This window comes from Ambystoma mexicanum, chromosome 1q (genome assembly GCF_040938575.1).
Source record: "Ambystoma mexicanum isolate Mex_15411 chromosome 1q, UKY_AmexF1_1, whole genome shotgun sequence".
NCBI classification, from domain to species: domain Eukaryota; kingdom Metazoa; phylum Chordata; class Amphibia; order Caudata; family Ambystomatidae; genus Ambystoma; species Ambystoma mexicanum.
Genome location: NC_090922.1, coordinates 281,699,239 through 281,714,943, shown reverse-complemented (window position 1 = coordinate 281,714,943; position 15,705 = coordinate 281,699,239). Strand labels below are relative to the sequence as shown.

The 15,705-nt window shown below is 41.4% G+C and overlaps 1 protein-coding gene across 1 annotated transcript in view; it reads right to left on the bottom strand.

The window, feature by feature from the left end:
• Positions 1-15,705, bottom strand: part of CDH13 (cadherin 13) — a 2,842,668-nt gene that overhangs the window by 106,740 nt on the left and 2,720,223 nt on the right. The window contains exon 13 of the mRNA XM_069638658.1: positions 9,016-9,234. Within this exon, the coding sequence (XP_069494759.1) occupies positions 9,016-9,234 (219 nt within the window). The remainder of the gene's footprint in view (positions 1-9,015; positions 9,235-15,705) is intronic.

The window sequence follows — 15,705 nt, the reverse complement described above, 5'->3', positions numbered from 1 at the left end:
ACAGAGAAACATTCAACTCACAGCACAAAATATATGAAGAATACCCTTTGCTTAAAGTGAGATTTCTTTTGCAATTAATGAGAGATTGCAAGAATATGTATTTATTTTATTTTTTATTTTTTATAATGTGCCTAATACCATACATCAGTTTGGTTTCTAAGTGCAAATCGCCGATTTGAACCTCTGTTGCTATGCATGGTCTTGCTTCCAAGACTAACTGATTCTTCCACTTTTCTAAAAAATAATGTGACATTTTTCTATAGAGCTTGATGACTAATTGCTCAGGGGTTTAAGTACTGTAATTAACTGCTGACATCTAAACCTGTGACTGCAGGTTGCACAGAACTCTGAAGCGAGCACTTAAATTGCTGAGCAATCCTACCATTTACAGAACACGTATTACTACTTTGGGCACCTCCTCAAATCATTTTCATCAAAGTCTAAGGAGAGTATTGGATGAAACTAAGCCAGGTTTCTGCTACATATGAATGACCTCCCTATATTTCCACCAGACCTGTGGGCTTCGATTACTTTTTGTATATTAACTATCAGTAACTTGTACTGCCTGGTCCTTCACCAGCACCAGGAACAGCAGTGTTCCCCGTGCATCCCTGCAGTTGTGTGAATGACTGCCATTAAAAGGGAGAAGGGACTACATGTATTCTCTTCTCCCCGTTCCATGGTGGCCATCTAATTTGTTTATTTTTGTTGCACTTTTGAATGGCCGCAATGGAAAGGGAAACAGGACTGAATGTTCTCAAAGTTGTTCTCCTTATTCACTTCAAATTGGAACATGTTGGCAAAGTTTGTGTTGTAATTATGTCCACAAGACACATATGTCACGTTTCCAATACAGCTACATTGCAAGGCTGTGTTTTCATGCTCTATGTAGCCAGTCAAAAAGTTGCTGTACCATGTATTTCATTAATTTAAATTAGAACTATATATTACAAATACAATACTTCTTTACTTTCTACTGTCCCAATAAATTGTGTCTTCAGATTTAGCAGTCTGTGTAATTAGGGGCATGGGCAGCCAGTACTTTCAATGGGTAGGGAAGGCACAACCTCGGGTCTTAAAGTAACATACTTATACATCAGTGGCAGAGAACAATTAAATACATCACATCTAGAGAGCAGTAGGGCACACGATCTCTTTATAATCACTGTAATCAAGAATACAATTTGATTCTCCCAACTACTCTTTAAATAAAGGTTGAGCATATTGTGTCTTCTACTCCAGTTGAAGACGTTCACAAGCTCACCAGGGAAAGTACATGTTTACAGATCAGATAGTGGATAGCCCCAATTGGGTCCATTAAAGGAGATTCCAAATACACTATCTCTCAGACTGCTGGAGCACTGAACCAATCAAGAAGCTGTATGTGTCTATTAATATGACAGCAGGATAACTCAATTTGAATCCTAATGCGGTATTGCCAAAAGATGCCTGTGAATTCTGACATGTAGTTTCTCAGTACCTATCCAGCTTACCGGCAAAGACGGTTATGTTGTTCATTTGGACTTGTTTGCCTCATCAACAAAGTCCTTATACGTTTTTGGCAACTAAATACTCCCTAATCGAATTTATATAGAAAAATAGCTATATTCACTAAAGTGATTTTGCATTGAATCAGTGAAAGCTGCATTAATGTCTGTCTCTCATACTTTTCCTTGAATGCCTGTTTACAGCATCTAGTACCAGAAGTCATTAGAAGAGGGGCCGCTCTGGATCAGAATGTCATCATTTCAGCCTGGATGTCTGGCAGTGAGTCCAGTCTGCCCAGAACTCTGGTTGTTCGTTTGGTTGTCCCTGAGGAGCTGCAGCAACAGTGATCCAGTCCTCTCTCTACCACTACTATATATTGCATCTTACCGCGCAGAGCGGGGCACGGAGTCCGGCAGTGAGTCCAGTCTGCCCAGTCCGCCTCAGACCGTCCTCAGACCGCTCCCAGGTTGTTAGCGTTCAGGACGATGGAAATGCCTCCAGGTGACTTGGAGGCATTACAAACGGGCGTCGGAACACAGACGCAAATTCGCCTACTACAGCTGCGGAGGCAGCATTCTAAAGCAGGAAAAACTAAGGTAAGCAAACAATGCACTATTGCCGACGCGCTGCCGTTAGGAGACGTTTCACGCGCAATTGCTTCTGTAACTTTAGAGAAAGTTACCTCGCTGCCGAAAGGGAATGACAAGCGTTTTTGCACCGCTCCAGCAGATACGCCCGACAAGCTAGCTGAGGTAGCTGACATAGCTGAACTTGTTGAATTTACTGTTGACTCTGCGGCGTTTGTAGTCACAGCAGTGGCGGCCACAAATGACATTGATGTCGCTCACCAGCTGACTGCAAAAACTTCGTCTCAGCCAGCGCCGAAGCTGATCCCTGATCTATGTGTAATCACAGAAGTTCCACCAATGAGGGAAACTGAACATTCAACGTGCGAAAATGCAAATCAATTCCAACTTGTTTCAGAAGATCGGTTAAGAGGCACGCAGTTGCCTCCACCCACTGTATAACTAGATGCATCGGAAACTTTCTTGTTCGATATAACTGACGCAGACCTGCTGGCGATGCGGTCCCCGTCAGTTTGAAGACTGAAATCACCTCCATTGCAAACAAGTATTAAGCAGTCCGAAGTACTGACAAAAAATAATGTTGTGCAACATGGCCACATTAACACACAAGAAAACTTAAAAATCATCAAGCAGGTTGATACGATGCTCGACATACACAATGGTGAATTACAGTCGAGTACTTTAGATGTAAAGTCACTGCACACCTCAAGCAATGTTGTTGGAAATGCAGGAGTCAATGTGAAGAATCTATTGACGCCCTTTGTATTGGAAATAAAGGAGAATCCGGTGCCCTTGCCGAGACCTCTGCTGACACCTAATATAAGCATTTTAATGATCCATGATGTTGTTGCCCGCGAAGCACGGCTGACTGCTCACTTAAAAGAAGACTTTAACCTCATGCGTGAACGTCTAAATGACAGTTTCACCAACAATCATGACAAGGGAGGAACACCAGCCCATAAAATGAGCACCCAGCTGAAAGAAATAAATAATTCACTTCATAAAGCTGCTGCCTTGCATGATTCGACTACTACAGTGGGTGCTTTCAACCTGGATGTGTTGGAAGACTCCCAGCAAAATAGTCGATGTAAATCGAGAACGGAAAAGGATAATTGTGATGAATCTGAAATAGGGCAAAATGAACACAACCCATCAGGAAGAAGACATTTTGAAATAGGTGCAAGTAACACAGTGGATAATCCTACAAATACGAAAGGAAATATTTCCATCGCAGCGGGCATTCAGATTCACAATAATGTCCTAGCAGCAACATCCATAGCACTAATGCCATTCATGAAATTGTATGAAGCATTAAATGACACAGTACGTGATCAAAATTCAATTTTGGTACTACTAAATAACAAATTGATTGCAATGGAAAAATGTAATGAGCAGCTAAGCAGTCGCCTAGACTTAGAAGCTGCATCGACACACCAATGGCACTCCCGTCTAAATGAAATAACAAAAAGGGAGGCCCATGAAAAAGTAAATCTTGCCGAGACTCTGGTGGAATGTACAAAGTGGATTAGGCACAATGTTGCTGTACAGCCCCGAGGAAACACAATGAGAGAGTCTTTCATTTGTAAGCAACATAACTTCGATCAGATCACGAACCCACCGCCTAATGCACGACGTGACCATTTTCTGTTACCATTTAGTGCAATTGAGTTAAAAGCAGCAGAAGATGAGATCAGTGGTTCAAAAAATATTAGCACGATCAATATAAACAAGGAACATGCGATTGTCTCAATTCCTGTCGCATTGACAAGCAATGAAACAAGAACTACAGAGAGCTCTTCCATATTAATTGATGTCCAAATTAATACAACTGCAAACAATGAGGCACCCTTTGCACAATCCAGTACATTAGCGAATGATGAGAAATCAATCTCGCAGACTGTTTCTTCAAATAATGTAACAGCAGTAGAGAAAAAAATCTCTTTTGATATATTCTCTGGAACAGCAAAATCAATAAAATTAACAAAGACTCTAGCTATACCGAAGGCAAAACAATCCAAAACCTTGAAAACATCAAGGAAAGTTCCGGCACCAAAACGCCCATGTACAAATGATGCAAAAAATGTATAAGAAATCTGACCACGCCTCTACGTAAAAACTATATTGGTGTCAAAAAAATCTGATGAACAAAATACTGATAAAAATCAATCAGATGACAAGGCAGGCAACTCTGGAAGGATCACAAAACGTGGACGTGATGACATCAGCCCATCGGTCGACCAATCTACAAATGATTCAATAAACTTATGTGACCTATCTACTTATACAGTAGAAGAAGATGACGAAGCAGAAGGCGATTCACACGCAAGGGTTGATTTGATAAGGAAAGTTGATGGGACAACACAATTAACCTTTAATGACAGTAAGGCGCTAAATGAAAGTTATCCATTGGGCCCAGCTGGAGTACGGTCCTTGGCACGCGAAAAAGATCAACCTGTCTCTACTAATGACAGGTCTGATACACAAAGCAAACGTTCTAGAGTGCCCGAAAAGTCAGTACTGAAACTCAATCCAAAATATACGAATGCGCAAACGAGAAATTTGAAACAGCAAAGTAATCAAAGTAGATCTTAGCAACAGGTGTCAACAAACGGAAGTTGGTGCAAACTGGAACTTGAAAACATCCTGGAGGATAAAAATGAAATAAATCTAAATAGAGCCAATGTGATGAGACGGCTGCATGATGTACCTGCATTGCGAAATATTCGATCGGACGACATTGGTATTGTGGAATACAAAACCGAGTCAAGGTCTGATTGGGTAATATTGCACATGAGGTCAAAAACTGTAGCGAGACCATTACTTGATGGAAAGGATGACTTATTGTTCTTTGGCTTTAATTTAATAATTGCAGAAGAGCAACAATCTTCTCTCAACTCGACCAACGATAGAGGCCTGCATCATATGTCTAACATGACTAAAAGGGAAGTTTTAAGGATGCAACTCAAACAACAGTCGGTGCACGCAACTGAAACTAATAGGCAAAGAAGCAATGTATAGGATGATGCAGGGTCAAGATGCACGACCCAACTGTTAACATCATGGAATACTAGAGGTTTCGCAGATTTATTTCAAGAAGGAAAATCTCAAGACATTAAAAGTCTGTTCATCTGTCTGCAAGAAACTGGGCTCAGAAAGCCGCCGTCCTGTGATGGCTATACAACCTACTTAAATGGGGCTGGTAAAAATCAAACTGGCGGTCCTTGCTCCGGCTTACTGGCAATGATAAAAAAACTCCTCAGGCTGGGAAGTGATTGGAATCCAAAATCCTAATCTATTTGTACAAGCGATCACTCTTCGATCTTTAATTTACGACCAGCAGGGAAATACACAAAAACAACATCTTCTGCTATTAAACACCTATTGGAACCCAGCAATGATTTCAGACGCAGAATAATTGGCGTCTGTAACTGTGCAAATAGATAGTTGCTATGCATCAATTGACGAGCCATTTATACTGGTCTGTGGTGACTTAAATTACAAGTGGTTCGATAAAAAAAAAGAATGTAACTTAAACGACATGCAAGAAATCCCAACTGAAGCTTCTGATCGTGGCACTAAATGGGCCTACGAATTAACAACACGTAATTGCTCAATGCTAAATGGATGCATCAGAGGCAATATTCCTGCAGCCACAATGTGGCAGCGAGGCAATATAAATAAAACCCTAGATTACATCTGGGTGTCTGAGAACTTACATGTCTTAATCTCAGATTTGCATGTGAAAAAATCTTCTATAAGTTACCACAATGTACTCATTCTATCGTGGCATACACGTAACATAAGAAGCGATTTAAGTTATACCACACAATTGGACATCAACAATACTCAAAATCGACTGCGAATAAACAGCAAGCAGATCGACACATTGACAATGGATTTCATTCATACATGTTCCCTCAGGCTACATGTAGAATATGCTTCTCTACTAAAACAGTTCACTAGCTCAAACAAGAGAACGACTAGAGATTACACCCATCCGTTTAGTCCTGAACTATGTGAAGCAAAAAAATCATTAGCAAAAGACCTGAAAAAATTGAAGAAAATTGGCGGCATTAATCTACTACAGCAAATAGCCACAAGGCGTCAAGAGTATCGAAATTGGACTAAGTCCTTTAACATCGTACGTGACCAAGAACAAGCTGCATTAATGTTGCTCCTACTAATTCAAAAAGCAGCTCAAACATATGGAAAATAATAAACTGTGGCCATCTAAATCAAACAAACTACCTAGCGAATGGAGTGAATGCTGCCACCTGGGTGAAATATTATAACGCGGTATTCAACAATGATTATGCCGACAGTATTCCTAAATCTACACTGGAAGAGTGCAACTGGGATGTCATCGAATCTGCTGCGGAAATTGAAAAAGCAATTCAAAATCTGAAATCATCACGAGCTGCAGGCCCTGACTGGATCTCCAACAACATGCTAAAAGCAAACAAAGAAAATTGGGCACAATTCATTAAAGTCTTATTTGACCAAATTGCCCAAACATCAAAGATCCCTGATTCATGGACTAATGCGATCGTAGTCCCGGTGTTTAAAAGAGGAAATCGAGAAGATCCAGCAAATTATCGACCCATAGCACTGTTGGACACTATGGGGAAGATATTTGCTACATTCCTGCAAAGAAAAATCTCAAAATGGGCAGAAAATAAGATGATCTATGACGTGAGACAAACTGGGTTTATCAAAGGAGTCGGTGTAGAACTCAATCTGTTGCTATTAAATCTGGCTAAACTAGATGCATTAAAACACAAAAAAAGATTGTTTCTAGCTTTCATTGATCTAAAACAAGCTTTTGATAGCATCAATCGCAACCTCCTGTGGCAGAAACTGAAGACGTGGGGCTGCCCAAATGAGTTATTATCACCGTTGATGGCATTACACGCTAAGACCAGCATTCGCATGCGCCTAAATGCAGAAGCTGAATTATCAGATGAAATAAAAACTACTAAGTGTGTAAAACAGGGTTGCCCTCTTGCAGCCCTGTTGTTTAAACTTTTTATTGCTGATCTGCCTGAGGCACTTTCACAAACACTGTGCTTTCCTCCTAAAGTAAATGGAAGTCACGTAAGCCACATAATCTATGCAGATGACGTAGTGCTGCTCGATAGTACTGAAATAGGCCTACAAAGATCATTGTCAGCTCTGCAGACTTACTTAACGGCAAATCACCTAACTATAAACGTGAAAAAATCCCAAGTGACGGCTTTTAGACAAACTAAATAAAAAAAGTGATTTTCAAATGGAAAATAGACAAAGAGATATTGTCTAGAACAGACACAATTCGATATTTGGGTGTCTCCTTTAATATCTCGATCAGAGAATGGAGTTGGACCAATGAAGTCCATTCTCGTATGTGAATGTTTGCTCTACAAGGACTAAAACTGCACATAAATTATGGAAAATTTTCACTTCAACCTGTTGTGACTTTTCATTTGCAAAAAGTGACACCAACAGTATGTTTTGGCAGTGAAACAGGGTGGAACATCAGTGCAAGTTTCTGGACACAATTAGAGGGCTGCTTCTGGCACAAAGTTCTTCATCTGCCACAATGTGTCTCAACGGTGGCATTGAGGCACGAACTGGGCCTTGATTCCCTACACACTACAGTACTGTGGAAATCAATAGCACTCTTAAGGAAAATGAGAACATCGCCAGCATCAAATGGCTATGAACGACAAATGTCGTTTCTGGCAGAAAGAGCCTGAATCCACTAAACATTTAATAATCGAATGTCCGCAGATCACCGGAAAACGCTCTTTGCATTTAGAACGCTATGCCCCTAAAAATGGAAACATGGTTGAATGGCGGACCCATCTGATTATGGGAACAAATGTGCAGCTAACCTATGGCGTGATTAACTTCATGGACATGATATTACCACAACCATTGGAAACACTGGAACTGTCAGATAATACAACTTCAGAATTGTAGAATACCCCACGTCTGCATAACTCTAGACGTGAAATGCATAAAGATGTGGGATAGGGGATTGAGAATGGGAATGACAAAAAGATTGTTTTCTTTTACAAAACTAAAAGTCTATATATAAATAAAATAACATAAATAAATAAAATTTCAACCTGGATGCTATTGAGGCTATTCAGTCATATTTGATGATCATTTGCCCCCTCTGTGGTTCCATGTTAGTACCCCCAGTTCACATTAGCCAGCTAGCCTTGGTACTATAGATGTGTAGATGCACCAGAGCGATGTGGCCATGTGAGGCCATACACTGAAAGTGTGATAACACGACAGAAGCAACTGAGGAAGGAACATTGTATTTTACTAGTGACAAAGAGAAGGTTCATACAAAATCCAAGTCGGCTCCTTAATCTTTAGGGATAATTTTACCTTGCACTATGCAGTTAATAATTGACTGTCCTTAGGCAACTGGAAAGCAATGTTCAGTTAAGTTGAAAAGGGTGCTTGTCTGAATGACGGTCCACTGGTGATCACCATTCCTCTTACAGTATGATAGCTACGCCATGCTCATACCACACACCACCCATTATCACTCTTACTTTGATGTGTGGCTCTCAGAAGTAGCATAACCATTCATTGTGGTGTTTTGGCCAACACACGTAAATGAACAAGCACATCACACCACATATTCTACAGTATCAATGTCATCAAAAGTACACAGTGACGGCTTAATATGTTTCCCCATATATTCCTCAATGGCTCTTGACAAAACAACAAGCACTTAGAAAAATATAAAACTGAACATAACGGAAATCATTTGATATTGTCTTTACCTTTGTTATTTAATGTTCCTGTTGGATATATAATATATCCCAAGGCAAAATAAAAAACATTCAAATCACTTTTTTAAACTCATTTTTGATTAAGTACAAAAGACCAACAAGTGCAAACATTTTAAGCAAGTCATATCTGTCTTAGTAACACTTACACAATACATTGAAGAGTGCAAAAAGTATTAGAAGGGCCACGCTGGCGTGAGGGGCAGCTGCTGAACTGCAGTCCATTTTACTCTTCTTGCAGGAGCAGACTTGCACTTTGAGTTCGGTGCTGTTGGTTAGAGGTGGGTTTCCGGAGTCTGTCACAAACACTGGGATGTTGTAGTTGGCTCGCTTCAGATTTTGTGGTACGGTGACTTGGGCGTGGGTGTCTATGAAGCATAGAAACAATTGTTAGCATGTCTTCAACTCTGCTTCCTACCAATTGAGCAGGTGAGTCATGCAGCCAGGTGCTGTTCTCACTAAAACAAAGCACACGAGTTGTTTGGGAAGCTGCCAAAACCCAGTTAAAGAACTGTGAGGGTAGCATTGTACATTTTCTATTTCACAATTTCAAGGAAACACATTGAGGCAAACACTCATTAGGGGAATCGTCACCTATACAGGCACTTCATGGTGAAAGATGCTGTTATCTGAACCACAAATTGAATTCGAAAATACGTGCATAACTTTTACAAATAAAAAAAAAATGCATTTTAAAAGTTAGGTGATTTACTGATGTTTATTGATCTATATGCGTTGCTTAAGATGCAATGTATTGTTATTATGCACTTTTATAGAAAGGTGTTCCATGGGCCTTGTTCATGTACCAGCTTCTGATGAAACTCACTTCAATTACACATTGCAAACATATCTGTGCTGTCTCCTGCATTAAAAAGTGGGTTATTGTAACAAAATTCGAAAGCCTACATTCGGCAGGGATACCCCCACTGAGACATAGAACAAATCTTACAAAATGTTGCATAATAATGCCCAACAGAATACTCCTAAAATGATGGGTACATATGCTATGTTATGTTATCTTATTTGGCATTTATATAGCTCTCTATATATCATTGGTATGACCTCAAAGCGCTGGTAGGTTGAACGCCCTCAGGGACTGTAGTCCAGGTCAGTTGAGAGAGTAGGGTGTGAAGGGTGCTTGGGTGCACCAGTTAAGTGTGCATCTGATGTAATTGTCTGATGGTAGCTGCATCCTAGCATTAGGTGTGGTGGTATTGATATCGGTTTAATGTGTGCAGACAGGCGGGTGGACACCAATACTGGGCTCTAGCTACGTTAGGCCTGTGGGGTACTTATGTGTGCAGCTAGGCCAGTTTGTCGTGGGATATAGCTACATTTAATTAGAATGACAAGGTGTTCAAGGAATAGTGTTTGTATGTGAGCAGCTAGGATGAATTGATCGAGGGGTGTAGTACCACTCTAATTGTGTGGTGGTGTAGAATAGAGAGTAAGCATAGTGATATGATTTGATAGTTTATTTATACAGCGCCTACACACAATGCGTTTCAAAGTGCCCCACGACAAGGGAGCAACACCCCAGACAGTGCAAGTGCCAGGGCACAGACAGGAGGGAAATGGTAACAGACCGGCAATTATCGGAACATAGAAGTATGGATCCACAAAACCCTCACACTGAGATGTTCATCATCTTTTCACAGTGCATATAGTGCATAGCATGTTAGATAAGAACCAATGATTGAGGAGGCCAATGAAAGCCTCCCAAAATGCAATACATACGCGGGATCATAGGCTATTACTATTATTATTATTTATTAGGATTCGTAGAGCGTGCATCAGCCCTAGGGCATCATGGCACTTGTTACAGACATATCTTAGTTACATATACATGATCATCCATAGGTTTACAGGCAAAATTACATTTGTACACATTTACAGAGAAATATATTTACAGAGGTTCGAGATAGTTACATTTTATTGCACAGGGAGTGAGATCTTAAGTTTCCTACGCAATGCAGGGAGTGCGTTTTCTGCTCTAATGTCTGTGGGTAGTGTGTTCCAGGACTTGGCAGCAATATATGGGAAACTTAAGCCGCCGGCTTTGGCTCTCTTGATGCGTGGGATGTGGAGTAGGTTAGTGTATTGCGTCTTGGTGGGACGTGTGGAGAAGGATTTGGAGATAGTCTCAGATAGGTATGAAGGAGCAGAGAGAGGCATTTATGCATGAGGGTGATGATTTTGAGTGTGATACGCTCTTTGACTGGGAGCCATTGAGCTAATTGTCTGGCCTGGGAGATATGCTCCTTTCTTGAGATGCTAAGGGCAGCCCGGAGAGCATTGTTCTGCGTGACTTGTAGTCTGTTTATGTTTTTAGCAGATGTGCCTGCCAGGAGTGCGTTGCAATAGTCTAATTTGGCTCCAATGGTTGCTCTAGCTATTGATAGGCAGTTGGGTTTGGATAGGTATGGTTTTATGTCATTTATTAGTTTGGTGGTATGTGCAGAGGAGGATGTGATAGCGCTAACTTGTCTGGTCATGGATAGTGTGAAGTCTAAGTATACTCCCAGCGCCTTGACAGCTGTGGAGACGGGGATCATGGAGTTGTCAATGGTGAAGTTGGCTTATAATTTATCAAGTTTGCCTAGGGTTATCTTTTGCCCTAGTATCATTATTTCAGTCTTGTCCCCACTCAGGCAGAGGCCATTTACCACCATCCAAGCATGGATGGTGGAGTAGCTCGTATGGAGTGCCTTGACGTCTTTGTGGTATAATCCTGAGAGGGGCAGAAGTATTTGAGTATTGTCAGCGTAATTCGTATACGCGATACCAAGTGAGTCAAGCTTGTCGAAGAGAGACTTCATGTACAAGTTGTATAATGTGGGAGCAGTGCACGATCCATGAGGGACTCTGCAGTGGATTGTGGTGGGTGTAGCGTTTGCTGTATCCGAGAAGACTTTCATGACTCTTCCTTCGAGGAAGGAGGTGATGCAGAGAGCTGCTTCTTTAGAGAAGTTAGCTGAATGTGTGAGATGTGAAGTGAGATTCTTGTGATCAACCAGATCGAAAGCGGCTGAGAGATCTAAGAGAAGCAGCAGGGCTGGCTTGCCTTTGTCCATGATTTGGGTGATTTGATTCTTTAGGTCCACCAAGGTTGTTTCAGTGCTGTGTTCTTTCTGGAAGCCTGATTGCCTGGTCCCTAGGATGGAGTGGGTTTCCAGAAAGCGTTGGATTTGTCCAGTAATTTCAGGAGGAATTGCACAGTGGTTATCGGTCTGAAGTTATTTGGTTGTAGAGGGTCGAGAGTCATTTTTTTAGGAGTGGGCGGACCCAGGTCTCTTTGAGGCTGGACGGGATAATGCATGATTTGAAGGACGCATTGATGAAGGCCGTGAAGAGTGGTACAAAATGGTCTGCGCAGTCCTTGATGAGCTTAGGTGGGCAAATGTTGCCTTTACAGGGAGAGGGTTTGAGATTTTTAGTAGGTTAATAACTTCTAATTCGGTGATGTCCCTGAAAGAGAAATCAGGTATGGTAGAATTGGTCGAGGCGGGTGTAGGGTTGGTTGGCTTAGTCCATGTCTGCGGTGGTAGGGCTTTGCAGTGGTCCTTGATTTTCTTTTGGAGGAGGTCAATTTTGTGTAACATGGCAGATTGGATACTGGCACACCATGCTTCATCTTTGACTATTTCATCAGGCATATTGGGTGGGGAGATGAGCTCATTGAAAATGCAGAAGATTTCTTTGGAGTGCGATTTACCATTTGAGATGTGTGTGTTGAATGCGTTCGCTTTGGCCGCAGTGATAGCTGCTTTGTATTGGTGGGAGATTACGTTGAACTCGTTTTTGGCACTGTCACCAGGGTTGGTTTGCCAATTTTTTAGTGCTACTCTTTTGCAGGAACGAAGTTCTTTAGTGAACTAGGAGTTGGTGTGTAGTGATTTCTTTTCTTTTTTGCATTCGAGTGGTGCTATTTCGTTAATGGCTTTAGTGATAATATCCTTGTATAAGTCTGCTAGAGTGTTAGGGTCGTTGGCGAAAGGGGGTGCTATTTCAGAGATATTGAGGTAAGGGCGCAGGTTGTCCTTGTTTAGCTTCTTAGAGCTTCTCACTTGCACTGCAGTAGCAGGGGTGAGAGTTGTGTGGCTTTTGTCGATGGGTATAATGAATTTGATACAGTTGTGATTGGTCCATGGCAAGGAGGTGCAAGCAGATTGTCTAATAACCTAACAGCTCTTTTGTTAATTTCTATCTATCCATACTACTAAACATGAGAGGGAAAATGATATCCCACATTAGAATTACAGCCATTTATGAGTATAACGGTCTCCTGATGTAACTATGCGAGATTCATTTAAGATTCAAGTGAGGGATATATAGTGCCGGAGACATCATAAAAGTGTTAAACAGAGAAGTAGAGTGTGACAGATTGAAGATAGTGCAACTACAAAAGTAGAACCAAACATGTTTGTGTAGAGAAAGCTGGACATACTAGTGTTATTACCATTGCTGTGCTAAAGCGAACATGGACTCCAATACATAAATAGCAGCTGCAGCTATCAAGGTGCAGTGGCCTGGGAGAACATCTAAGCAATGCAGCTCAGGCTGGGCAGTTCCCTTTATGGCAGATTAATGAGTCATTTCCATATGGCTGCTGCACTTCTGCAATGACTGGGATGATCTAACAATTGATGGAATGAACTACTTCCAAGAAGCAATACCAAACGTGGTTCAGTATTTATAAACACAGATCTTGAGCTTGCTGCATAGGGAACCAACTTGTACTTTCCAAAAGAGCACTAAAACGGATGAAACATTTCTGGTGTTGCTTGAATTCCCATGCAATCAGGAAGTGACCCAGCAGTTTTGACTAAACGGCTCTCTTTATAGTGGCCTCAAGGTTTGGAAGTAGATGGTGTCTTCTGGGAAGTTTTGACGGAATATTATCGAACCACAACTTTTTCTTTTATTAAGTGAGTGCCGCAATTGTCTAAATATGATGGAATTATATCATTCTTTACTCAAAACAGTCATTCTTTGTCTAATTTTACATGATCTTAGATAGTATTGGTGGCAGTTCCAGTGATGATTTGCATATAGCTGGTCCCTTTCTGCCATGGTAAAGATGAGCTAAAAAGGTGCTGTGCTAGGTTGCCTAGATCAATGCAGTGATTAAAATTAATTCAAAACTTTTCGCCCCCACCCATATTTTTGGTTATAGTTAGATGAGATGAATTGATTGCTTCCTAACCTGATTTTGGCTTCCCTTGTGTGCTCCCAGTTTTTACCCGATTTTATTTTGTGTGTGCTATTTGAATTGTAGTTGCAGCTTGTCTTTCTGTGTACTGCTTTTAAAAGAAGCTTTTAAAACTACCTGCTTACTTAGCTTTGTTTAATTGATCCTCCTTGTATTCCTACCTAAGTGTGATTTAAAGCAGAGCTCCTGTAAGCTTCTGCACGCACTGTGTGCTTAGGGACCACAGTTCCCAGCGTGCGCTGTAGTTCTTTGAACTACTTAATTGGGTCACAGGCGTGACCATGCCTGGTGCGAACGGGATGGTTTTGTGCCAGACTGGGTCCGGTGTGGGTCTGTGCAGTGTGCAGCCATGAAATTCGCTCTCCCCCTCTTGCTTTAAGTACTCCTGTCTTGTACTGATTTTGACCAGCATGTCAGGTGCCGACCTAGTCAAGCAAATCCAAAATAATCACAAAGCTAGATTAGAGGTGCAACGGGGCGACTGGTCTCATATGTGCCACTCCTCCATGTTGGGTAGTGCTGCATTCCACCTCATAACTGGTGATGGGTTCCCTCAAAGTACTGCAAACCAAACCTCTGACTTGCATAATGTTATCTCGCCATCTACTTCCTCGCTACCCAATGTACACCCCATTATCTCATCCGTTGCTGATGGTGTACTTCATGTTTCTGCTCTTACTCACAATATTAGTGAGCCTTCTATGCCTGTCACCTACCGCCACAGAGACTTCCGCTAGTTTTGTTAAATCAATTCCTGTGCCTCTGCTAAAGTTTGTACTTTGGAATACATGCTCCCTTCGAGCACATGGAGTGGAGGTGGACGATCTAATCAGGGTCTCCTCCTTAGATTTTTGGCCATTACTGAGTCCTGGCTTAATGGTTCTATTTCCTCAGATTATATTCCTGCCATTCCAGATAACTACCTTCTCTTTCATGGCGATGAAAATGATGGACCCGGGGGCGGAGTGGCTCTCTTTGTTAGAAATACTCTTCACTGTCACCTGGTTCCACATGAGACCCCAGATGATTGTGAATGCTTGATAATGAAGCTTAAAGTTTCTGATAATACTTTTGTCACCATCATTATTATTTATGGTTCCACCAGGGTGTTTCCTCTTTTTGAAGAGCAGTTTATTTGCATCCTTAATAAAAATTACCAGGAGCAGCACTCCTGTTTTGGTCTTAGGTGACCAACTATTGGGCCAACATCCCGACTGATATGTTTACTGCCTCACTATTGGGAGCTCTTGGCGATATTGGTTTTATGCAACATTATTCAGGCCCCACACACTCTGCTGGACATACCCTTGTTTGAGTTTTATCCCACTCTCTGACCATTGTCGATCTTACAGTAACCCAGTGTTTTTGGTCTAATTTCTTTTGACATTAATAACCCTAAGCCACCTCCTAGGCTTGACACTAATCCCAGACTAATTATCCAGTCAAGGAATTGGAAGAACACCCCGCCAATCAAATTATCATCTCTTCTCACTGCGCACCTGGGCTCCTTGGATCACTTTGAGAAGACCAATGACTTGGCTAGCCACCTAATTTCCACACTTGAAAGTGCTATCAACACCTTCGCTCCAATCAGATTTCACCAAGTTAAAAGTGAAACTGTTAAGAA